Raw genomic sequence first — 26,954 nt, forward strand, 5'->3', positions numbered from 1 at the left:
TTAGAGGGTCTCTTGTCTCGGTGACAAACGTTTCCCTGGTTTGCATTTACCTTGACCCCAGGTCTGAAGATATAGCCACCATGTTATTAGGGGGCTCACGACTCCCCCTTCACTAGGGAGAGAGGCCACCAATCAGCAGTCAGACTGGCAACGTGCCACCTCTTTACCTGAACCATTGTCAAGATGAATGAACTTGCACTGGACTTGATGAAAAGCCATGGTGCACTAATTTTTTTATATACTATTGTGATCACCCCTGGCACCCAAATTGACAAGACAGCTGCCTGTAAGAATGTCATACCTAACCAGCCTCTCGTCTATCTGTTGGTCCAGCACTCCACCAGTACTCATTTTTGGTTGCCCAGTCCCAGGTTGTTAAAAAAGGGAACAACAAAAACTTTTCCCAGGTCTATCCAAAACTCAATCAAAAAAAAGTTTTTTTTTTTTTCTTTTGTCTGGAGTTTGGCCTTCACCGTACGGCCACTTTAACCCTAGTGGCGCTTTAAACTGTACTGCTCCTGTAACTATACTGGTGTTTCAACCATACTGCCACTAACCATATTGGTTATTTAACCATACTCCCCCTTTAACCCTACTGGTACATACTAGTGATTTACCATACTGGTGCCATTACACTACTGCCACTTTAACCCTACTGGAGCTGTAACAATACTGGCACTTTAATGGTACTGCCAATTTAACCATGCTAGTGCTTGAACTGTACTGCAAATTTAACCCTACTGGAGCTTTAACTGTACTGCCACTTAAACCATGCCAGTGCTTTAACCGTACTGCCACTTAAACCATACTGGAGCTGTAACAATACTGGCACTTTAACTGTACTGCCACTTTAACCATACTAGTGCTTTTAACTTTACTGCCAATTTAACCCTACTGGAGCTTTAACTGTACTGCCCCTATACCATACTGGTGTTTCAACCATACTGCCACTAACCATATTAGTGCTTCAACCGTACACCTCCTTTAACCATAATAATGATTTACCCATACTGCCACTTTACCTGTACTGCCAATATGACCATGATAGTGCTTTAACCACCACTTTAACCATACTGGCGCTTCAACCGTACTAGTGCTTTAACCGAACTGCCACCGTACTGGTGTTTTAGGCTTGGTTCACACTAGTGCGGGCCCGTGCATCCCACGTTGCACCTTTTTAAAAAACGTGGCTGCAGGGAAACAGCAGGGTCTTTTTGACCATGCGGTTTACCCATGGTACCCACGATCGTGCTGCGTGCTGAGAAGCAAGAGGGTGCCATTCAGAATAAATGGCAGCCCCGCATTTTCGAAAAGCAGTGCGATCCGGGTGCAGGTGCGGGAATCTGCAATTCCTGCACCCACAACTGGAATGCACAGCCCGCACCAGTGTGAACCGCGCCTCGACCATACTAGTGCTTTAACCGTACTGCCACTTTAACCATACTAGTGCTTTAACTGTATTGGCAGTTTAACCATACTGGCGCTTTAACCATACTGCTACTTTAATCATATAGGAGCTTTTACCGTACTGCCTTTAACACTACCGGTGCTTTAACTGTATTGTCACTTTAACCATACTGGCACTTTAACCATATTAGTGCTTTACTGTACTGACACTTTAACCATACTGGCGCCTTAACTGTACTAACACTTCGACCATACCGGTGCTTTAAATGTATTGCTACTTTAACCATATTGGAGCTTTTACCGTACTGCCTTTTTAACACTACCGGTGCTTTAAATGTATTGCCACTTTAACCATACTGGCCCTTTAACCACTAGTGCTTTACTGTATTGACACTTTGACCATACTGGCGCTTTAACCATAGTAGTGCTCTACCATACTGACACTTTAACCATAATGGCGCTAACCATACTGGCGCTTTAACTGTACTAACACTTTGACTATACCGGCGCTTTAACCATACTGCCACTTTAATGTCACTTAGCTGACTTCCCAGGGTTAGGCTCACCGTGCGCCAGCAACGCCTTGCCGTATCCGGAGACTTTCTGTTGGCATCCTGAGCCTTGCAGCTGTACAGCCTGCTCACGTTTCACCCTCATTATTTCATATTGTTCTTCCAGCTGCTGACGCCGCCCGCCCATCCGAGGATTTTCTCAATGTACATTCTGCGGTGTTAATACAAAAGACGGTAATCAGGCTTTCTTTCTCCTCTCCTCAAAATATTGGAGCTGAATTGGAATGCTCCGTTAGCTGCACGATGCAGCTACAGTAATGTCATCTCTGTTCTCGTGGCCGCACAGGCCGGGGTCGTGCTGCAGTCACCATGCCTCCCAATTTCTAGGGGCAGTACGAGGTGTTTGACCGTTAATTCCTAAAAAATGTAGGCGGCCTGTACCAGGCCCAGCAGGGGCTGTAGGTTGGTTGGGGTAGGGGGGGCCCTGTCACGTAGGTTAGAAGGGGCCTCCTAAATTCTAATGATGGCCCTACATGTAGCAATCTAAATTTCTTCCACTATCAACTAGGCTTCAATTGCCAATGGCCTTGAATGTTTTTGAAAGTAATAGGGCAGCCAAGCATTACCGAATTCAGCCAACTGGCAAGCTTTGATCAACTTTGCCGAATGAACTGGATTTAATAAATTAAAGGAATAATTGGGATAGAATGAAAATCAATCAATCAAAAACCGAAAACCCATCAACCGATCTAATAGAAAGATAGGATTTTCAATCATGTTGAGTTTGGGTTTCTTCAACTCGAGTGCTATGGGTGCAAACCTGGCCTGTTAGTAGGTCCTGAGGACAGGAGTGGAGAACCACTGGCCTATTGCGTAGCCCAACGGTGAGAAATAATTTAATTCTTTGTTGATTTTTGATGGATGATTGGAATTAAATGATCAGATTGCTATGTTTATGGCCAGCATTACAGTTAGACTTCTCATCGGCCGCCATCTTGAGCCAAAGGCAGTTGGTGGTGTTCCTCTGTCTGCTGGAGACCATTGAAGTGCCTCCTGCTGTTCTGCAATCTTACCACGCACCGCATGCCTAAAGAACAAACCCCACCCTAATAAAAATCTCATTACATTTATAGGAAAAATCATATTTTGTACAAAAGCTTCTTTTAAATTTTATTCTCAGGCCTGGAAGATTCTGGAACGTGCTTTTGCTTCATAACAGCGCATCCATACATTCCTCCTGCCCCCCCCCTCACCAACATGCAAATTAACCTATGTTTATTAAATACCTAATTTTTGAGCCAGTGATGTGATCACTGGGGCTTTGTGCTTCTCTATGCAATGCAGGCAGATCATGGCAAGGTGGGAGGGGCCAGCAGGGGGCTGTACTATCTTCCTAAAAACATCACGGTACCCTGCCTCAGTACTCCTTTTAAGAGCCCTCAGCCCTGATGCAAGCAGTGGGAGGAGTCATGCAAATATCAAACCGCCTTGATGGATGGGTGTCGATCTGGAGGAGTGGGCTTTCCTAAGCAGACTTCATTTGCATGTATACAGCCCTTGGTAAAGCCCATATGTGATGCTGAGCCTTCAGAACTGAAATTCAATAAAATTAAAGTGGCTGGTCAGGCTCAATCTTGCTGCCGCTTCTAACGCACATTGTGAGAAGCTCACAGTGTGCAGTGAAATCAGAAGAAGCCATTTCAGTACAGGAGAGAAGCCTGTGCAACTGTTCAAGACTGTATGGATGGCCAAAAGGTCGGATTTAAATCACTTTGCAGTTAGTAAATTTGTGGTTCTTGCTCAGCAGAACTAGAAACTGGTCTACTAGGTCTCCTACACCCACTAATCCCATTTCGGGGGAAAGGTCAGAGTTCCTATTGACCTGCAGAGCGTCGGGTCGATGGTGCAGCTTGTAAATAGTCTCCCGTGGATAAGAGAATATTGATTGGACGTGTCTGGCCTCGATCTGTTGGTAAACCTAATGCTTCCTTTTACATCACCCAGTCTTCCTCCTCCTGTTTCAGAATCATATTTTTCCTCGCTCACTTGCATTAATTTTCTCTAGCTGAACACATCTGTAAGGACTCGTTCAATATTGGTGAACGTTGGATGGGATTGTTGGTGGACTGTTGGTTGACATTGGACACAATTGTTGGTGGACTGTTAGGGGGACATTGGACATGATTGTTGATGGACTGTTGGGGGGACATTGGACATGATTGTTGGTGGACTGTTGGGGGGCATTGGACGCATTTGTTGGTAGACGTTGGACATAACTGGTGGACTGTTGGAAGGATGTTGGATGTAATTATTGATGGAGTATTGTTGACATTGGACATGATTGTTGGTGGACTGTTTGGGGACATTGGACATAATTATTGGGGGAACATTGGACATAATTGTTTGTGGACTATTGGGGTACATTGGACATGACTGTTGGAGGACATTGGTCGTAATTGTAGACTGACTGTTGGAGGACATTGGTCGTAATTGTGGACTGTTTGGGGACATTGGACATAATTGTTGGTGGACTATTGGGGGAACATTGGACATAATTGTCGGTGGACTATTGGGGGAACATTGGACATGACTGTTGGTGAACGTTGGTCGTAATTGTGGACTGCTTGGGGGACATTGGAAATAATTGTTGGTGGACTATTGGGGGAACATTGGACATTATTGTTGGTGGACTATTGGGGGACATTGGACATGACTGTTGGTGAACAATGGTCGTAATTGTGGACTGCTTGGGGACGTTGGACATAATTATTGGTGGGTTTTAGACACAATTGTTGGTGGACTATTGGGGGATATTGGATGTAATTGTTTGTGGACTGTTTGGGGACGTTGGATATGATTGTTGGTGGACAATGGACACATTTGTTGGGGGACATTGGACATGATTGTTGGTGGAAGTTGGAAAGTTAAATCCCCAACATTGCAGGGACTTCTTACCTCTGCTTCCCTTCTCCCAACAAGGTGTCTTATTCTTCCTGTTGCATTCTCCACAATATAAATGGTTGCAGTATGGGTACTAAGATACCACCCTCAGAATGCCCTTTAGAAAACCAGAATGTATTGGCCCACTGGCCTGGTCTCAAGACCAAAATGTTGGTAATAAATTCCCCATTCTCCAATTTAAAAAAATATAGATTGCAAGATCTATTAAAAAGTTGCACCTGGCTATCTTAAAGGGCCCATTCACACTAGCGCATGATATGGTGGACATAATACGAGTGCTAGTGTGCATTGTTACAACCCATGGCAGGCTACATCATTTTATCACAATGCACACCATGGCAGTGCGTTGTTGTGAACAGTCCGTATTCAAAGCAAGACTTTTTGGCTTGTCTTTGCGTTGGTATTACTTCGGACAACACAGCCCAACGGGGCTGGTGGTAATGTGCCCCAAATGGTGACCTGTCACATAGTAAAATAACGATTTGAAAAAAGGCCATGGTCTTGGCACCTTTGGAGCAAGGCCTTTTGCCTGGTCTTTGTGCTAGGATCACGTTGGCCAATGCTGTCCCAACAGGGCTGGCATCACTAATACACAGGTTTACAATCAGAGGATGGCTGCTTCTACCCGAGGCTTGGCATAAAGAGGACCCATTATAGAGAAAAAATATATAAATCCCACGGCAGCACAGCACTCCCTCAAAAACCTCTGAATCCAAAAACATGGTTTGGAAGCTTCCACCGAAAAAACATAAAATCGTCCATTGGCCTAAGAGTCCTGTGGAGAGATCACTAAGGGCACCCAAACTATGGGTGTTTCTACCGCAATGTTCAGTGCAGAGCCAACTGCCGCTGCCTCAAGCGCATTCCATCTAACCTGGGTGGTAACCATCTTGCAAACCAAAACAAGGCGCAGGCTTTCAACTCTGTAGGATATGGTGGTGTCTCTACAGCACCTTGGCTATACCATCGCTTTCTAGCCTATTGAAAAAGGTGAGCCATTGCAAGATGGCTGCTGCCCTGGTTGACCATCACACTTGAATACGTAAACATAGCACAACCTCACTTCAACATTCCGTGCTTTCTCTGTGTCCCACCACAGAGGCCCCTTCGGTGGCTCACGGTCAGACACAACAAATAAGGGGGGGAGGCGAAATGTACAAGGGTCTCGTTTTTTTTTACCATTTGCATAGAAATCTCCAAACCACAAAAATAAAAAAATTTAAAAAATTATAATAGAACCGTATTTAGCCACATTATCCCACAACAAATGTAAAAAATCAAAAATAAAGATACTTCTATTTAAAATGCACGCTTACGAAACAATCTTAGGACAAACTGCAGGTCACGGAGCACAGACAACGAGAGAGGGGTTAGGACACTTGTTAGTGGTCACTGGTTAGGGGAGGGGGGGGGCGATGATTCATTTTGCACCTTGTCCCCCTCTCTCCGCCCCCCTCCCCAATCTCTGCTCCTGTCGTAGGTTTGCGCAGAGCGAGAACGGGGAGATGTTAGGTGAAGAATGGCGAGGGGGGAATGGAACGACAAAGACCAAACAGGATTGAGTCTCCTCCTCTTTTTTTTTTTTTTTTGCTTCCTCGGGGGTTGATCGTACTTCAAGCTTTCTTTGGGGGAGGGGCCAATTTGATAATCTCCTCTTCTGATGGCTGTCTTATTATATCTGTAAAGAAATGTAAACATTAAAAGAAAAAAAAAGAAGAAGATGAAGAAAAAATCAACAGCATGCAAACCACAATCCTACCTTAGAATACTTTTTCATATTAAATATTTTTTCATGGCTGCTCTTGGCTCTGATCTGATCTCACTCTTACTGCTAAAATATTTTTTTTTTTAAATGTTGTACTCACAGTAAAATTTTTTCCTCATTGTTCATTGAAGGACACAGCCCAGTAGGGAATCTTGGCCAAAGGGTTATAGTGCCACCGCCACCTCCAGGAGTAGGACACTAGGCCTAAATCAAAGGTCTGCCTGGAGACAGCCCTACTGGTGACTAACCCCCCATCTGTTACAGGCAGCTCATTATGTTAAAAAGCATACCAGAATTCAGAGGGTTGGGAGCAGTGTTCTTCAATGAATCCAGAGAAAATACATTTATGGTGAGTTATGAAAAATCTCTTTCATTCATTGAAGGACACAGCCTGGTAACTAATCTTGACCGTAGGGTTAAAGCCCCACTTCCAAGAGTAGGACACTGGGCATTAAACAAAGTTCCACCTAAGGAAGACCATGCTGGTGGCCAAACCAACTCCCCAATCTACTACAGGCAGCTCGTTACGTTAAAGCAGTACCGAAAACTTAGACTGGTGGGAGCAGTGTTCTTCAATAAACCCAGAGAAAATACATATATGGTGGGTTATAAAAAATCTCTTTCACTCATTGAAGGACACAGCCTGGTAAGGAATCTTGACCATAGGGTTAAAGCCCCACTTCCAGGAGTAGGACACTAGGCATTAAACAAAAAGGTCCACCTAAGGAAGACCATGCTGGTTGCCAAACCAACTCCCCAATCTACTACAGGCAGCTCGTTACGTTAAAGCAGTACCAGAACTCAGACTGGTGGGAGCAGTGTTCTTCAAATAATGAAAGATTTTTTATAACTCACCATAAATGTATTTTCTCTGGGTTTATCGAAGAACACTGCTCCCACCGGTCTGAGTTCTGGTACTGCTTTAACGTTACGAGCTGCCTGTAGTAGATTGGGGAGTTGGCTTGGCTACCAACATGGTCTTCCTTAGGTGGAACTTTGTTTAATGCCCAGTGTCCTACTCTTGGAAGTGGGGCTTTAACCCTACAGTCAAAATTCCTTACCAGGCTGTGTCCTTCAAATAAGGAAAGAGATTTTTTATAACTCACCATAAATGTATTTTCTCTGGGTTTATTGAAGGACACAGCCTGGTAAGGAATCTTGACCGTAGGGTTAAAGCCCCACTTCCAGGAGTAGGACACTGGGTATTAAACAAAGTTCCACCTAAGGAAGACCATGCTGGTGGCCAAACCAACTCCCCAATCTACTACAGGCAGCTTGTTACGTTAAAGCAGTACCGAAAACTTAGAATGGTGGGAGCAGTGTTCTTCAATAAAACCAGAGAAAATACATATATGGTGGGTTATAAAAAATCTCTTTCACTCATTGAAGGACACAGCCTGGTAAGGAATCTTGACCATAGGGTTAAAGCCCCACTTCCAGGAGTAGGACACTAGGCATTAAACAAAAAGGTCCACCTAAGGAAGACCATGCTGGTTGCCAAACCAACTCCCCAATCTACTACAGGCAGCTCGTTACGTTAAAGCAGTACCAGAACTCAGACTGGTGGGAGCAGTGTTCTTCAAATAATGAAAGATTTTTTATAACTCACCATAAATGTATTTTCTCTGGGTTTATCGAAGAACACTGCTCCCACCGGTCTGAGTTCTGGTACTGCTTTAACGTTACGAGCTGCCTGTAGTAGATTGGGGAGTTGGCTTGGCTACCAACATGGTCTTCCTTAGGTGGAACTTTGTTTAATGCCCAGTGTCCTACTCTTGGAAGTGGGGCTTTAACCCTACAGTCAAAATTCCTTACCAGGCTGTGTCCTTCAAATAAGGAAAGAGATTTTTTATAACTCACCATAAATGTATTTTCTCTGGGTTTATTGAAGGACACAGCCTGGTAAGGAATCTTGACCGTAGGGTTAAAGCCCCACTTCCAGGAGTAGGACACTGGGTATTAAACAAAGTTCCACCTAAGGAAGACCATGCTGGTGGCCAAACCAACTCCCCAATCTACTACAGGCAGCTTGTTACGTTAAAGCAGTACCGAAAACTTAGAATGGTGGGAGCAGTGTTCTTCAATAAAACCAGAGAAAATACATTTATGGTGAGTTATAAAAAAAAAAATCTCTTTCATTCATTGAAGGACACAGCCTGGTAAGGAATCTTGACCGTAGGGTTAAAGCCCCACTTCCAAGAGTAGGACACTGGGCATTAAACAGAGTTCCACCTAAGGAAGACCATGCTGGTAGCCAAACCAGCTCCCCAATCTACTACAGGCAGCTCGTTACGTTAAAGCAGTACCAGAACTCAGACCGGTGGGAGCAGTGTTCTTCAAATAATGAAAGATTTTTTATAACTCACCATAAATGTATTTTCTCTGGGTTTATCGAAGAACACTGCTCCCACCGGTCTGAGTTCTGGTACTGCTTTAACGTTACGAGCTGCCTGTAGTAGATTGGGGAGTTGGCTTGGCCACCAACATGGTCTTCCTTAGGTGGAACTTTGTTTAATGCCCAGTATCCTACTCTTGGAAGTGGGGCTTTAACCCTACAGTCAAAATTCCTTACCAGGCTGTGTCCTTCAAATAAGAAAAGAGATTTTTTATAACTCACCATAAATGTATTTTCTCTGGGTTTATTGAAGGGCACAGCCTGGTAAGGAATCTTGACCGTAGGGTTAAAGCCCCACTTCCAGGAGTAGGACACTGGGTATTAAACAAAGTTCCACATAAGGAAGACCATGCTGGTGGCCAAACCAACTCCCCAATCTACTACAGGCAGCTTGTTACGTTAAAGCAGTACCGAAAACTTAGAATGGTGGGAGCAGTGTTCTTCAATAAACCCAGAGAAAATACATTCATGGCGAGTTCTTTAAAAAAAAAATGCAATTTTCTCTTTCATTTACTGAAGGAAACAGCAGGTAAGGAATCTTGACCATAGGGAAGTCCCAAAGAAGTGGCCATCGAGGGATGGAAAAAAACAGAAGGTACTGCTTAGTAACGTAATGAGCTGCCTGTAGTGGATGGGGAAGGGTTTGTCCACCAGCAGAGGCTATCCCTGTGTGGAGCTAGGTTTTATGCCTTTTGTACTACTCTGGAGGTGGCCCTATAACCCAAGATTCCTTACCAGGCTGTGTCCTTCAATGAACGAAAGAGAAAAATGATATCACACAACCCAAGGTGGACCACAATCTCGGCTGGAGCTGGACTGTCTTAGCATTCTTTAAATGCCAAACTGAATTAGTAGCATGGTGCGGGTGTCACCAAAAACCTGACTTTTTTTACTTTAAGACTTATCTTTATATATTCCCTCTATATTATCTTCAGTTGTTCAATCATCACTATGCAAAAGTGTAAATAGGCCGTGTAAAAAAAAAAAAAGGGAAAAAAAAATAGACCCTTTTCCTGTTTTTTATTAAGCACTTCTCACCCCCTTTCCAGCAGCAAGGTCATCCTGTCTGGCCTTGTCACTTCAGCACCTGGAAACAGAAAGCGGAAGTGGCACGGATCTCCCCCCTCCTTTGCTGCCCTTTGTCTTTCCTCTCTGGATTTCCATTTCAATTCCAATTCAGCCCTTTATCCTCCTGTCTGACCCAGGGTCACAGCACGCCTTGGCGGTCTAACTCTCCACGTCCCCGGCATTTTGTGGGAAATTAATTGATTTCAGCTGTGGTGTGTTGGATCGGGCAGAAGCCAGCTTTCCGCTGAAGGCTATAACTTCCCATGTGAAAAGACCTTGCATTTAGAGAATGTTAAAAAAAAAAAAACACACTAGAAGGCCAGGTATGTGGATGGCCCACCAAATGATTGAGTTTAGGTCAGAGGCGTAACTAGAACCTTCAGGGCCCCCGGTGCAAGAAACCATGAAGGGGCCCCCTGGACCCCTGGCCGGGGCCCTTGACCCTTTACTCTCGTTGCAGGGCCCTTTATTACGGTCCCGCAGTAGGACCCTTCTACAAGTTCTGCAGTGGGCCCCCCTTCCTGCCATCTTGGGGCCTCCCCACGGTGGTGGAATGCCAGGGCCCGGTCAAGTGTGACCTTGCGATCCTGGAAGTTGTCCCACTGGCGTCATTAGTTTTTTTTTTTTTTGGTATTTTAATTGTTTAATTTATCATTTTATTTTATTTTTACAATGTCACTGACTAGGACTCTGTCCATTCAGAAAAGGAAGGAGCTGGTAAATTACATATTTACCGACCCCTTCTTGGTTCTCTATTGTGACACATCCCCTGCAGCAGCCGGCAGGAGAGGGGAGGGAGCATGGGTGGGGGGCAGCACAGTAGGGGGGGACCAGGGGAGCACATAGGGGCCCAGAGACAGCAGAACACAAGTGAACTGGATAGGAGTGGATAGGAGGGGCGGCGGGGGCAGCATACAGAGGAACCAATGTCCTCCATTTTCCTCCTGAAGCTACAGGAGGAAAAAAGGAGGACAGTGATTTCTCTACATGCTGCACCCGCCGCCCCCTCCTATCCAGGTGTAAAGGGGAGCCGCACAGGCCCCCTGGAGCATGGGGCCGGTGGCGATTGCAACCCTTGCAACCCCTGTAGTTACTCCCCTGGTTTAGGTGTTTTCAATAAAGGGTGCTGGTAATACTAAAGCATACAAAGCCATTTTAGACAATTGCTGTAACAGTTTGGTGAAGACCATTTTTTGTTCCTGCATAAATACATGGTTTGACTAGCTTGGTGTGGAGGAACTCAAATGGTCTACACAGCTCTGACCTCAACCCTACTGTACACCTTTGCAATGAATTGGAATGCTGATTCAGCCAGGTTCTCTCTATCAGTACCTGACCTCACAAATGTTCTTTTGGCTGAATTGACACAGAATCCCATAGACATGCTCCAAAATCTTGTGGAAATTTTTCCCAGGAGAGTGAAGGATGTTAGAACCACAAAGATTTTGGAAAACTGTGGTCTTGGAATGGGATAGCCAGCAAGCTCATCTAGGTGTAATGGTCAGGAGTCCAATGGCACTTTTCCACTGCAAGTACCGGCTCGGCTCCACTCGGCCCTGCTTGGCTCTGTTGGTTTTACACTGCATGGTACGGTGTTGGAACGGTTCGGTACGGTTTGCTTTTCCACTAAAGTAAAGTGGGTGGGATAACAATGATCCTCTGACCAATCAGTGGCTAGTAGTGACAAACAGTCAAGGCTGCATGCAAAGGATTGTGGGATATGGTACCGGTACGGCCCTGTTGAACCACAACTGAGGTGGTACTGTTTAAGCGAGCCGTACCGTTCGGTTCCATGTAGTGGAAAAGCGCCACCGTACCGTACCGAACCGTTCCTACACCGTACCATGCGGTATCAGCAGTGGAAAAGCACAAAAGCGAACCGAACCGTTCGGTTCCATGCAGTGGAAAAGCGCCACAAGATTTGTTGACCATATAGTACTTAAATTTCATTTCAGCTGAAAGCAGGCTTTCTCATCCCTTTTACCCCCATAGGAACCCTAAATAAAATCATTTTCAGGTCTCAGGGAACCCTTACTAATACCTATTTATGAAGGGTCAATGCCAGTAAGGCCTCTTACATTAGTATGAAGAACGCAACCCGTACAGATAGCTAGCAAAATAATTGGTGTCAAGATGCTGGCTTTGCCAAGTGTCCTCGGTAATTGAAGTTTTCAGGCACCATCAATGACAGGTCAATCAGTCACAGCTCATGGAACACCCAACAAACTCTGGATGAACCCTAGGATTTCATGAAAACCAGGTTAAAAATGGCTGCCCTAAAGAATCAGTAGAATAAATGTAATATTCTAGTTATATGTGCAACCAGGTGAGGAGACATCCCCCAAGCCTCTTTTGAGACTCCAATGGTAAAGTCCACTTAGTTCTTGGCAATGATCTGGCCTAAACTAGTAGCAGAAGTGGGGCCAAGCTCACGTCTCCAAAAAACCCAACACAGGAAATGTATCTTTTCATGATTCAATTGGTATATTATATTGTTAGAATGTAGGTGACGCTTCCACCTTATACCTCATAAAATGTAAAGGAATAAATGCTGCCCAGGCTCACCTTTATATTTTTTGGCACTAGGGATCCGAGTTAGTTTTGTGTCGAGTTCTTCCTCTGCTGAAATTTTCAAAACTTTAGTCCTGTAGTCGATAACCATAGTGAGGAGGTCAGGACGTCGAGAGATCTCGAAAATGTGTTCTATGTAGGAGAGGTTGTCTAGAAAACAAAAAGGTGCGAGAGGTCAAGATCAGATTGTATCAAGTATAGCAACTTCCCGTTCTACGATGTCACGGACCTTCCACCTTACTATATGATGTCACATACCTTCCACCTTACTATATGATGTCACATACCTTCCACCTTACTATTGGGACACAACCCTAAGATTTTGGAACCCCCTATAAAGGACTCATGACTGTCTGACTACCATCCCTTCCTTTTTCTCCATCTATCCCTTCCTTCACTCTATGCTCCTTCCTTGATGCCTCTCATTCTCCCTTCATTTCTTCCTCCTGTCTTTCCTCTTTCCCTTTCTTCATTCCTCTCATCCTCCCTCAATCTCTTTTTTCCCTTCCATCCGTCTACCTCTTATCACCCCTCCATCTCTTCCTTTCTCCTATCTTCCCATCATTCCTTTCTTCCATCCTCCTCTAACCCTATCTTCCATCCATCCCCCATATCTTTTTTTCTACCCTCCCTTCAGCCCTTCCTTCCTCCCATCCTCTCTCCATCCCTTCCATCATTCCACCCATCCTCCCTCCATCCCTTCCTTCTTCCTCCTATCCTCCCTCTATCCTGTCCTCCTTTCCTCTCTCAATCCCTTCCTTCCTCACCAAGTTCTCTTTCCTCCATGTCTTCCTCCCTCCTCTCATTGTCTCTCCATCCCTTCCATCATTCCACCCATTCTCCCTCCATCCTTTTAAAATTTCTTCCATCCTCTCTCTATCCCTTCCATCATTCCACCCATCCTCACTCCATCCCCTCCTTCCTCCCATTGCTTCACCATATCTTCTTTGCTTCCTCCCATCCTCCCTCTATCCTGTCCTCCTTTCCTCTCATCCTCTTCTATTCCTTCCTTCCTTCATCGAATCCTCTCTCCTTCCCTTCCTTCCGCACCAAGTTCTATCTTTCCTCCATGTGTTCCTCCCTCCCATTCTCCCTCCTCTCATCCTCTCTCCGTCCCTTCCATCATTCCACCCATTCTCCCTCCATCCTTTTCATTTCTCCCATCCTCTCTCTATCCCTTCCATCATTCCACCCATCCTCACTCCATCCCCTCCTCCATCCCCTCCTTCCTCCCATTCCTTCACCATCTCCTCTTTGCTTCCTCCCATCCTCCCTCTACCCTGTCCTCCTTTCCTCTCATCCTCTTCTATTCCTTCCGTCATCTAATCCTCTCTCCATCCCTTCCTTCCTCACCAAGTTCTCTTTCCTCCATGTCTTCCTCCCTCCCATTCTCCCTCCTCTCATCCTCTCTCCATCCTTTCCATCATTCCACCCATTCTCCCTCCATCCTATTCATTTCTTCCATCCTCTCTCTATCCCTTCCATCATTCCACCCATCCTCACTCCATCCCCTCCTTCCTCCCATTCCTTCACCATCTCTTCTTCGCTTCCTCCCATCCTCCCTCGATCCTGTCCTTCTTTCCGCCTATCCCTTCCATCATCTCATCCTCTCTCCATCTCTTCCTTCCTCCCCAAGTTCCATCTTTCATGTATGTCTGCCTCCCTCTCATCCACCCTCCATCCCTTCTTTTCTCCCCTGCTCCCATTTCCCCTAGATCCCTTCCATTTTTCCATAATCCCTTTCTTCCTCCCACCCTCCCTCCATCCCTTCTTTTCTCCCCTAGACCCCTTTCTTCCTCCCACCCTCCCATAATCCCTTTCTTCCTCGGTTCTCTTCTTTTCCTTCCATTCTTTGACAGCAGGACTTTCTCAGATGGTCAGTGCCAGGTGACAGTAATCACCACCATCTGGGGGAAGAGGTGTTACTTCCAGCGTCTCAATCACTAGAACAAACCTCTGTTGTTAGGCAGGAAAAGGTTAGACCCTTCATTGTAATGTCAGTACATTGCAGGAACTGACCCGATTCCTGCGTCTTTCTGCGTGATCTGCATTACAAAGCATTGCTTGTTTGGGTTCGAATGGCCTGAGCCACCACGTATTGTTCTCCTGCTTGGATGGAGGGTGTCAATGGCTTCTTTTTGCCCATCCCCCTATCCCCTTCCTCCTGTCATGTCGGGTTAGAGTGACCCTTTACATGTCTCTGTGTCCAAGTCTCTATCCTCGGGGTAAAACGCACTGCTATATTATTTATATTTCCTATATGCCAGCTTTATGGTAACATGGCCTGACCACCTGCAGATACCAATATATCATCAATAATAATGTATAGAGCTGACAGCAACACATCTTACATCTCCCGCTATCTGTTCTGAAGGAAGTATCCATCCATCCACCCATCCGTCCATCCTAGACATAATTTATACATTAGATATACAACCCATCCATCCATTTCATTTATCCATCCTAGAAATAAGTCATACAGTTGATATATGGTCCATCCCATCCATATACAGCAGGGGTCTTTAAACTATGGCTCTCCAGTTGTTCAGGAACTACAATTCCCATCATGCCTAGTCATGTCTGTGAATGTCAGAGTTTTACAATGCCTCATGGGATGTGTAGTTCCGCAACAGCTGGAGGGCCGTAGTTGGAGGATCCCCGATATACAGTATAATCTTGGGGTTCATGTACTTGGAGGAATGTCATTGTAGTGGTATGCATGCCATATCCTTCTCTCCTTCACCTCTCTTACCGCCCTTCTTCCTCACTCTCACTCTCTCCTATACTTTTGAATGAATGAGGAAGACAGAGGAGTTTAAAGCCTATTCATTTGTATGGACTGCCTAGTGCACCAAAATGCACCATAAAAAGGCGCATCACAACGCATGGTAGTGCATTACTGTTTATTGCGGTGTGATGCAACCCATGTCCTTTGGCGAGGTGTGTTGGGTTGTCATAGAGAATAAATGGTCCCACAGCACACTAATGCTCAACACGGACGTTTTACGCATTACCGCCCTGCAATAGTGTGAACCCAACCTAATCTCCCTCTTCTGTTCCTTTCCCCCCTTCTCTCCGCTCTACATTTCCCTCTTGCTCTCTTGCTCCTACGCCCCCCCCCCCCCTTTACCTTCTACTGTCTAATTTTTCTTCTCTCTATCTTACTTTATGCTCTCCTCCCTATCCCGTCTCTTCCACTCTCTATTTTCTCCCTCTCCTCTCCTTAGCCCTATCCTGTCTCTTCCACTCTCTCCACTCTTTTCTCCCTCTCCTCCCGCTATCGCCACTCTTTTTTTCTCCCTCTCCCGCTATCTCCACTCTTTTTTTCTCCCTCTCCCACTATCTCCACTCTTTTCTCACTCCCCTTCCCCATCTCTTCTTCCGCTATCGCCACTCTTTTCTCCCTCTGCTTCCCCATCTCTTCTTCCACTGTCGCCACTCTTTTCTCACTCCCCTTCCCCATCTCTTCTCCCGCTATCGCCACTCTTTTTTCTCCCTCTCCTCCCCTTCCCCATCTCTTCTCCCACTATCGCCACTCTTTTTTCTCCCTCTCCTCCCCTTCCCCATCTCTTCTCCCGCTATCGCCACTCTTTTCTCCCTCTCCTTCCCCATCTCTTCTTCCACTGTCACCACTCTTTTCTCACTCCCCTTCCCCATCTCTTCTCCCGCTATCGCCACTCTTTTTTCTCCCTCTCCTCCCCTTCCCCATCTCTTCTCCCGCTATCGCCACTCTTTTTTCTCCCTCTCCTCCCCTTCCCCATCTCTTCTCCCGATATTGCCACTCTTTTCTCCCTCTCCTTCCCCTTCCCCATCTCTTCTCCCACTATCGCCACTCTTTTTTCTCCCTCTCCTCCCCTTCCCCATCTCTTCTCCCGCTATCGCCACTCTTTTCTCCCTCTCCTTCCCCATCTCTTCTCCCACTATCGCCACTCTTTTCTCCCTCTCCTTCCCCTTCCCCATCTCTTCTCCCACTATCGCCACTCTTTTCTCACTCCCCTTCCCCATCTCTTCTCCCGCTATCGCCACTCTTTTTTCTCCCTCTCCTCCCCTTCCCCATCTCTTCTCCCGCTATCGCCACTCTTTTCTCCCTCTCCTTCCCCATCTCTTCTCCCACTATCGCCACTCTTTTCTCACTCCCCTTCCCCATCTCTTCTCCCGCTATTGCCACTCTTTTTTCTCCCTCTCCTCCCCTTCCCCATCTCTTCTCCCACTATCGCCACTCTTTTCTCACTCCCCTTCCCCATCTTCTCCCGCTATCGCCACTCTTTTTTTCTCCCTCTCCCACTATCTCCACTCTTTTCTCACTCCCCTTCCCCATCTCTTCTTCCGCTATCGCCACTCTTTTCTCCCTCTGCTTCCCCATCTCTTCTTCCACTGTCGCCACTCTTTTCTCACTCCCCTTCCCCATCTCTTCTCCCGCTATCGCCACTCTTTTTTCTCCCTCTCCTCCCCTTCCCCATCTCTTCTCCCACTATCGCCACTCTTTTCTCACTCCCCTTCCCCATCTCTTCTCCCGCTATCGCCACTCTTTTTTCTCCCTCTCCTCCCCTTCCCCATCTCTTCTCCCGCTATCGCCACTCTTTTCTCCCTCTCCTTCCCCATCTCTTCTCCCACTATCGCCACTCTTTTCTCCCTCTCCTTCCCCTTCCCCATCTCTTCTCCCACTATCGCCACTCTTTTCTCACTCCCCTTCCCCATCTCTTCTCCCGCTATCGCCACTCTTTTTTCTCCCTCTCCTCCCCTTCCCCATCTCTTCTCCCACTATCGCCACTCTTTTCTCACTCCCCTTCCCCATCTTCTCCCGCTATCGCCACTCTTTTTTTCTCCCTCTCCCACTATCTCCACTCTTTTCTCACTCCCCTTCCCCATCTCTTCTTCCGCTATCGCCACTCTTTTCTCCCTCTGCTTCCCCATCTCTTCTTCCACTGTCGCCACTCTTTTCTCACTCCCCTTCCCCATCTCTTCTCCCGCTATCGCCACTCTTTTCTTCCTCTCCTCCCCTTCCCCATCTGTTCTCCCGCTATCGCCACTCTTTTCTCCCTCTCCTTCCCCATCTCTTCTTCCACTGTCACCACTCTTTTCTCACTCCCCTTCCCCATCTCTTCTCCCGCTATCGCCACTCTTTTCTCACTCCCCTTCCCCATCTCTTCTCCCGCTATCGCCACTCTTTTTTCTCCCTCTCCTCCCCTTCCCCATCTCTTCTCCCGATATCGTCACTCTTTTTTCTCCCTCTCCTCCCCTTCCCCATCTCTTCTCCCACTATCGCCACTCTTTTCTCCCTCTCCTTCCCCTTCCCCATCTCTTCTCCCACTATCGCCACTCTTTTCTCACTCCCCTTCCCCATCTCTTCTCCCGCTATCGCCACTCTTTTTTCTCCCTCTCCTCCCCTTCCCCATCTCTTCTCCCACTATCGCCACTCTTTTCTCCCTCTCCTTCCCCATCTCTTCTCCCACTATCGCCACTCTTTTTTCTCCCTCTCCTCTCCTTCCCATCTCTTCTCCCGTTATCTTCTCTCTCGCTCCACTTTTCTTCCTCTCCCACTCTGGCTCTGTCTCACCTCCCTCTTTTTTCTCCCTCTTCTTTTTTCCAACCCCCCCCCCCCCCACCCCAACACACACACACACTTCTTTGTTCCTCTTTATCTCTGTTATCGGTCTCTTCTCTTCCTCTTCCCCTCTCTATCTGATTTAACCCCGCTCCCTACCTCTCATTTCCATTTTATCTCTGCCCTTTACTCTATCTTGCTTCCTCTTTTTGTCTCCATCTCTTTCTGTTTTTCTCTCGGTCTTCCGTGTCCTTTCTCTGGGCTCTCTCCTCTTCTTTCCCCTCTCTCTCTGTCTTCCTCTTCTTCCTTGTCCTGTCTCTGGGCTCTCTCCTCTTCTTTCCCCTCTCTCTCTGTCTTCCTCTTCTTCCTTGTCCTGTCTCTGGGCTCTCTCCTCTTCTTTCCCCTCTCTCTCTGTCCCTCTTCCCCACATAATTCTTTATCTCTCCTTCATATTCCCCCCCCCCCTCTCTCTGTCCCTCTTCCTTTTCCTCCTTTCTCTCTCTTTCACTTTATCACATTCTCTTTTCCATACCCCCCTCTATCTTATACCCCCCCTTATTCCCCCCTCCCTCTCCATCTTATAGCCCCCCCTCTGTCATATACCCCCCCCTTCACTCTTTTGCCCTCTCTCTCCTTACTTCCCCCTCCCCCAACTCTTCCATACAGGTATGTAGTCCTCCATCCTCATTGAGATGCGGTGCAGGCAGTCGGTCTCTCGTGTACGGCGCGCTCTTACACTAAAACGCAAAGATCAGAACACAAATTGCCTGAAGTAAGGGAAGCAAATCCGGCGTTGCCAGGGAGCCCGGCTGACAACGACTAGACAGAGAGAAGGAAAGGTCACCCCATTCCAGCGCTCCGCCACAGACACAAATGTCACTTTAATTATCGCATGGCGGGAACAATCCCTTGTGCAAACAGGACCGTGTGTGCGCCAATTCATTGTGGGTTCAGCCCCGCCAAAGGGGGGGGCATCTAAAAACTGGACGTACTCGCCGACATTCATGGAGCCGCAATAAAATATCTCCTGGCCAAAATTTATTCAGGACCAAAAATATGCCAAATTGTATCCCTATATATCCTTATATAATGTATATCCTAATAATGTACATCCTATATCCTTCACCACCAGCATTGGTGTGCCCCAGGATTACCACCAGCATAGACGAGCTCCAGGATCACCACCAGCATAAATGAGCTCCAGGATCACCACCAGCATAGATGAGCTCCAGGATCACCACCAGCATAGATGAGCTCCAGGATCACCACCAGCATAGATGAGCTCCAGGATCACCACCAGCATAGATAAGCTCCAGGATCACCACCAGCATTGATGAGCTCCAGGATCACCACCAGCATTGATGAGCTCCAGGATCACCACCAGCATAGATGAGCTCCAGGATCACCACCAGCATTGATGCGCTCCAGCATCACCACCAGCATAAATGAGCTCCAGCATCACCACCAGCATAAATGAGCTCCAGCATCACTACCAGCATAAATGAGCTCCAGCATCACCACCAGCATAAATGAGCTCCAGCATCACTACCAGCATAAATGAGCTCCAGCATCACCACCAGCATAAATGAGCTCCAGCATCACCACCAGCATAAATGAGCTCCAGCATCACCACCAGCATAGATGAGCTCCAGGATCACCACCAGCATTGATAAGCTCCAGGATCACCACCAGCTTTGAGGAACTCCAGGATCACCACCAGCATTGATGAGCTCCAGCATCACCACCAGCATTGACGAGCTCCAGGATTACCACCAGCATTGACGAGCTCCAGCATCACCACCACACCACCAGCATTGACAAGCTCCAGCATCACCACCAGCATCGACGAGCTCCAACATCACCACCAGCATTGATAAGCTCCAGGATCATCACCATTGGTGTGTTCCAGGATCTTCAGCCCTGGTGTGCTCCAGATCAGCATAGGTGTACTCCAGGATCACCAGCAGATGTGTTCCAGGATTTCCAAATGACCAAGGGGAGTGGGCTGGAATTATGACATTTATGCACTACTTGGAAGGTAGCTTCTCCCACTATTTATCTTAAGGTTCATTTTCCAAGTGCACAAATCACCCCCCCCCCCCCCACCACCACCTGGAATAATGTCTTAAAGGTTTGTAGAAACTAAGAGTTCCAACATATTTGAAGACGCCTTAAACCGCACTGAAGGAATGCTAAAGTGGCCTCTCAGTGGAGGTTATCGTCATTTTAGCATGCCTTAGGCACCATTGAGCACCTGAGGTGCCATGGCAGCTTTACGAATCCTCATTTTCTTCCCCTATCAGACAAGACACAGGGATTGTGTTCTTGCTCCGAGCCAGTAAATAAACCTCGCAAGACGACGAGGGGTTAAATGTTTTCTCAAATCAACAGGGGAGTCGCAGCGCCGGCGGTGGTCCCGCGGAACACATCAGAAAAGTATTGGCATGGCAACAGGAGTCTTTTCGCTCAGAGCAGAGTGGCGGCGCCGCGCCCGGGTCCATTTCTGAAGAGGTTACGCCGCTGGACATCTGTGGGCAGAATTTTCTGTAATTAGTCTTCGTCTGCCGCTAACGGGCGGCGCGAGAAAAACAACGCGAGTCAGCGACTCCCAGCACAAGGGTTACACAGAATGCTTCCTTATAGGACAACATTGGGCGAGGAATTCTAAATGACCTGAAGGGGATCTACATTTTTTTTTTACATGGAGTGGGGGAGGGGTTTGCCCCTTTTTGTCCTAGTGACCTGACCATTAATCACCAGAACAGGAAGTGAGGGGAAATCCAAAATGTTATAGTTGTCACCAGAACAGGAAGTGAGGGGAAATCTAAAATGTTATAGTTGTCACCACAACAGGAAGTGAGGGGAAATCTAAAATGTTACAATTGTAACCAAAACAGGAAGTGAGGGGAAATCCTGTTGACAGATGTAACATTTTGGATTTCCCCTCACTTCCTGTTCTAGTGACAACTGTAACATTTTAGATTTCCCCTCACTTTCTGTTCTAGTGACAACTGTAACATTTTAGATTTCCCCTCACTTTCTGTTCTAGTGACAACTGTAACATTTTAGATTTCCCCTCACTTCCTCTTCTGGTGACAAATGTAACATTTCAAAGAGGAAGTGAGGGGAAATCTAAAATTTTACAATTGTCACCAGAAGAGGAAGTGAGGAAATCCTGTTCTGGTGACAACTAACATTTTATATTTCACCTCACTTCCTGTTCTGGTGACAACTAACATTTCAGAAGTGAGGGGAAATTCAAAATGTTACAGTTGTCACCAGAACAGGAAGTGAGGGGAAATCTGAAATGTTACAGTTGTCACCAGAACAGGAAGTAACTGTAACCAAAAATGTTACAGTTGTAACAAGAACAGGAAGTGAAACCAAAAATATTACAGTTGTCACCAGAACGGGAAGTGAGGGGAAATCCGAAATGTTTCAATTGTCACCAGAACAGGAAGTGAGGGGGAAATCCAAAATGTTACCATTATCACCAGAACAGGAAGTGAGGGGAAATCTTTATGTTACATTTGTCACCAGAACAGGAAGTGAGGGGAAATCCAAGCTGTTACAGTTGTCACCAGAACAGGAAGTGAGGTGAAAACCAAGCTGTTACAGTTATCACCAGAACAGGAAGTAACTAACCAAAAATGTTACAGTTGTCACAAGTACAGGAAGTGTAACCAAAAATATTGAAGTTGTCACCAGAACGGGAAGTGAGGGGAAATCTGAAATATTACAGTTGTCACCAAAACAGGAAGTGAAGGGAAATCCAAGCTGTTACAGTTGTCACCAGAACAGGAAGTGATGGGAAAACCAAAATGTTACCATTATCCCCAGAACAGGAAGTGAGGGGAAATCTGAAATGTTACAGTTGTCACCAGAACAGGAACTAACCAAAAATATTACAGTTGTCACCAGAACGGGAAGGGAGGGGAAAACCAAGCTGTTATAGTTGTCACCAGAACAGGAAGTGAGGGGAAATCCAAAATGTTGCAAATGTCACCAGAACAGGAAGTGAGGAAAATGTTCCACTGGGGACACCTGTTCCTGAGACAGATGTCTAAAGGGGCCCTTCTAAATAATGTCATTTATTTTGGGTACATAACAGGAAGTGAACATGAATATCCTTGGTTAGATAAAAAAATAATTTTAATGGTTTCCTATTCTTACCCAAGTTTACAGGGTGGGTCTGTTGTGGGCGGGGCTGGAAAGAAGGTTGGGGTAATTCTTGAGAATTTTTATGAATAGATCTCATCATGTCCTGTTTGACCGGTTGGTACCCATAAACCTTGAAGGCCCATTTACCTTTTTGCATTGTGTGAAGGAACGTGTGTTACGGTAAGGAAAGACATTGAAGTGAATGGGCGGCCAATGCATCCCAACATGCTGAAAATTAGACATGACCCTGACTTTATAATTGAACTGACTACCGCGCTTCGCTATGTGTTGCCTTATTGCGTTGGGAGTGCCAAAGAAAATGATGGCACCACAACGCAGGAAATTCCCCAATGGGGGACACAGACATCAATAAAAATCAGACAAAGGTTCTAAACCTTCCATAGGCCATCCAAAACCAGAAACATTTGAGCTTGAGATCCACTTTAAGGCCATAAAAATGGCGGCTGTGAGTGGCGTCTATGGTGGTCCTGGGCAGGATGTCAACTATGCATCGGCTCTGAGATACTCATTAGGAATAAGTAATGGCTGCGCCCCCCGGAGTCAGGGGTTTAGGGTAGGGATGATCGAACGGTTCGGGTCGACCATCGGTTCGACCCGAACATTGGGTGTTCGAAATTCAGCTGAATTCCAAACTTTTTGTGGTAAAAGTTCGGAATTCGGCCACCAGAACCGCCCAAAATGCAATGGGACAGGAACTGGGCTTTAAAAGCCCATGATTGGCCCAGAAACATTAGTAAAATGTGATTGGAGTGACTACGGGGTCCAGAGCCCAATGAGGAGTGAATACGCTCCCCAGCATATAACATAGCCCCGCCAAAACTCTAGCACTGTAATACAGAGCCTGTGGAAGAGAGTGGAAGCATTTGTGTTGCTCCAGTGTCATTTTGCAATTATTAGTGTGAGGAAAGGGATATGCAGTGTAGTTAGGGTACTATATACCACTAGTGTTGAGCGAACACGGACTGTATTATTCGTGTTCGTACCGAATAATTGGATTTTTTGTACCCGAACACGGACACGGACACTTTACTGTATGTTCGGGTAAAAATCCGTGTTCGGTCGTTTTATTTCCGGGTTTTGCATGCTTTGGCGCTCTTTTCATGGCGGGCTTTCAACAGCCAATCAACAATCGTTTAACTGGTGTGCCTTAAGCCATCCCAGCCATGCCTGCAAATGTCTCAGTAGCTGTGATTGGCCGTCTGAAGCATGTGACCAAGTCTTTATAAGTTCGAGGCAGCCGCAGCGGCGTCATTATGCTGCTTAGATTCAGGGACAGAGCACACATCAACGTGCTGGCTGCTGATTAGGGAAAGATAGGCAGGAAAAAACCATTTGTGTCCGGATAGAATTGAGGGACAGGTCGGAGTGTTTAGGCAGGGCGAGTTGTAGGCATTTTAGGGATAGAGTCTGCTGAATTATAGGGTCAGTGTCTTCTACAAACTACAATCGATATTGCTGTGTGGGGGGTGGGGTCTGCACTCAATCCTGATCTACGATCTCTTCTCAATCCTGTTAGGGACAGAGTCTGCTGAATTTTAGGGAAACTGTGTTCTACAAACTACAATCGATATTGCTGTGTGGTGTGGGATTGGAGATAGGCAGGTGTCAGTGATCCACATCCATTTTTCTGTGTGTGAGCTGCAGTGAACACAATCTTTTTGGGCTGCAGTGAACACAATCTTTTTGGGCTGCAGTGAACACAATCTTTTTGGGGTGCAGTGAACAAAATCTTTTTGGGGTGCAGTGAACACAATCCTTTTTGGTGTGCAGTGAACACAATCTTTGTGGGGTGCAGTGAACAAAATCCTTTGTGGGGTGCAGTGAACACAATCTTTTTGGGGTGCAGTGAACAAAATCCTTTTTGGGGTGCAGTGAACAACATCCTTTTTGGGGTGCAGTGAACACAATCTTTTTGGGGTGCAGTGAACAAAATCCTTTGTGGGGTGCAGTGAACACAATCTTTTTGGGGTGCAGTGAACACAATCTTTTTGGGGTGGAGTGAACAACATCCTTTTTGGGGTGCAGTGAACAAAATCCTTTTTGGGGTGCAGTGAACAAAATCATTTTTGGGGTGCAGTGAACACAATCTTTTTGGGGTGCAGTGAACACAATCTTTGTGGGGTGCAGTGAACACAATCTTTTTGGGGTGGAGTGAACAACATCCTTTTTGGGGTGCAGTGAACAACATCCTTTTTGGGGTGCAGTGAACACAATCTTTTTGGGGTGCAGTGAACACAATCTTTGTGGGGTACAGTGAACAGAATCTTTGTGGGGTGCAGTGAACACAATCTTTGGGGGGTACAGTGAACACAATCTTTGTGAGGTGCAGTGAACACAATCTTTGTGGGGTGCAGTGAACACAATCATTGTGGGGTGCAGTGAACTCAATCTTTGTGGGGTACAGTGAACACAATCTCATACTGAAGGTTTGAGGGTGCTGCCTGTTCCATACTCCCCCTACTCCTCATCTAGCCTTTTAGGGGTACAAACAATAGTAATTGGGGCCTAGTGTGGTTGTGTACGTGTGATATACATACACTTTTTTGGGATCATATTTTCTATTCCGCTATTTAATCAAAAACCTTTGGGGATCAGTTAAATTGGGGGATAGTCTGTGTTGGTACGTGTGAGAGAGATCCACCTTTCCAAGTTGTTGGGGTTCATCTCATACTTCTGAAGGTTTGAGGGTGCTGCCTGTTCCATACTCCCCCTACTCCTAGCCTTTTAGGGGTACAAACAATAGTAATTGGGGCCTAGTGTGGTTGTGTACGTGTGATATACATACACTTTTTTGGGATCATATTTTCTATTCCGCTATTTAATCAAAAACCTTTGGGGATCAGTTAAATTGGGGGATAGTCTGTGTCGGTACGTGTGAGAGAGATCCACCTTTCCAAGTTGTTGGGGTTCATCTCATACTTCTGAAGGTTTGAGGGTGCTGCCTGTTCCATACCCCCCCTACTCCTCATCTAGCCTTTTAGGGGTACAAACAATAGTAATTGGGGCCTAGTGTGGTTGTGTACGTGCGAGATACATACACTTTTTTTGATCATATTTCCTATTCCGCTATTCAATAAAAACCTTTGAGGATCAATTGAATTGCGGGATAGTCTGTGTCGGTACGTGTGAGAGAGATCCACCTTTCCAAGTTGTTGGGGTTCATCTCATACTTCTGAAGGTTTGAGGGTGCTGCCTGTTCCATACTCCCCCTACTCCTCATCTAGCCTTTTAGGGGTACAAACAATAGTAATTGGGGCCCAGTGTGGTTGTGTACGTGTGATATACATACACTTTTTTTGGATCATATTTTCTATTCCGCTATTTAATTTAACTGGGCCTCCATGCGAGACCTGTGTGCCTTGTTGCGCTGTTTTGAGTACTCCACCAACATGGCCAGTGGCAATGACGCCGTTCTCAGCTTAACTATCCCACTTCTATGCCTCCTTGAAAAAACAATTCGGGCGATGATGGAAGAGGATGTGGCACAGGATGAGGAGGAGGAGGAGGATGAAGAGGTAACATTTCCAAGGCTTTCAGGGCAGTCATTCGCAAGGGGCTCCGAGGGTGGGTTCCTGCACACGCAAACGCCAGGGACGCAATTGTCCAGCAGGGGCACAGTTCTGGAGGATGAGGAGGATGAGGAGGAGGAGGAGCTGGAGGAGGAGATGGAACCATGTTCACAGCAGGGTGGCACCCAGGCCAGCTCATGGCCATCACTGGTGCGTGGCTGGGGGGATACAGAGGACACGGACGATACACCTCCCACAGAGGACAGCCTTTCGTTGCCTCTGGGCAGCCTGGCACACATGAGCGATTACATGCTGCAGTGTCTCCACAACGACCGCCGAGTTGCCCACATTCTAACTTGTGCTGATTACTGGGTGGCCACGCTGCTGGATCCCCGTTACAAGGACAACGTACCGTCCTTAATTCACTCACTGGAGCGCGATCGCAAGATGCGCGAGTACAAGCGCACGCTGGTAGACGCCATGCTGCTGGCATTCCCATCTGACAGCGGGGCCACAGTGGAAGCACAAGGCAGAGGAGGAGGAGGAGGAGGTCGCCAACGCAACCAGGGCACCGCCAGCACCTCAGAAGGCAGGGTTAGCATGGCCGAAATGTGGAAAAGCTTTGTCAGCACGCCACAACAAACAGCAGCACCAGCAGCTCAGATGGAACGTCTTAGCAGGAGGCAGCATTTTACCAACATGGTGGAGCAGTATGTGTGCACACGCCTACATGTAGTGAATGACGGGTCTGCCCCCTTCAACTTCTGGGTCTCCAAATTGGGCACATGGCTTGAGCTTGCCCTTTATGCCTTGGAGGTGCTGGCGTGCCCTGCAGCCAGTGTATTATCTGAACGGGTATTTAGCACGGCTGGGGGCGTTATAACAGACAAGCGCAGCCGCCTGTCCAGAGACAATGTGGACAAGCTCACGTTCATTAAAATGAACCAGGCATGGATCCCACGGGACTTTTCCGTACCTTATGCAGAATAGCAATGGATACCGACCTTACCCACCCATTGTTCCATTTTTGCTCTTTCTC

General features: G+C 46.7%; 1 protein-coding gene across 1 annotated transcript in view; it reads right to left on the reverse strand.

The window, feature by feature from the left end:
* Positions 1 to 5,653: 5,653 nt before the first annotated feature.
* The window catches only part of PEA15 (proliferation and apoptosis adaptor protein 15), a 98,094-nt gene continuing 76,793 nt past the window's right edge, over positions 5,654 to 26,954 (reverse strand). Inside the window, exons 3-4 of the mRNA XM_082275249.1 lie at positions 12,674 to 12,829; positions 5,654 to 6,558 (exon numbers count right to left, since the gene is read on the reverse strand). Coding sequence (XP_082131375.1) covers positions 6,494 to 6,558; positions 12,674 to 12,829 — 221 coding nt within the window. The 3' untranslated portion in view covers positions 5,654 to 6,493. The remainder of the gene's footprint in view (positions 6,559 to 12,673; positions 12,830 to 26,954) is intronic.

Source organism: Pelophylax lessonae, assembly GCF_965119305.1.
Source record: "Pelophylax lessonae genome assembly, chromosome: 13".
NCBI classification, from domain to species: Eukaryota; Metazoa; Chordata; class Amphibia; order Anura; family Ranidae; genus Pelophylax; species Pelophylax lessonae.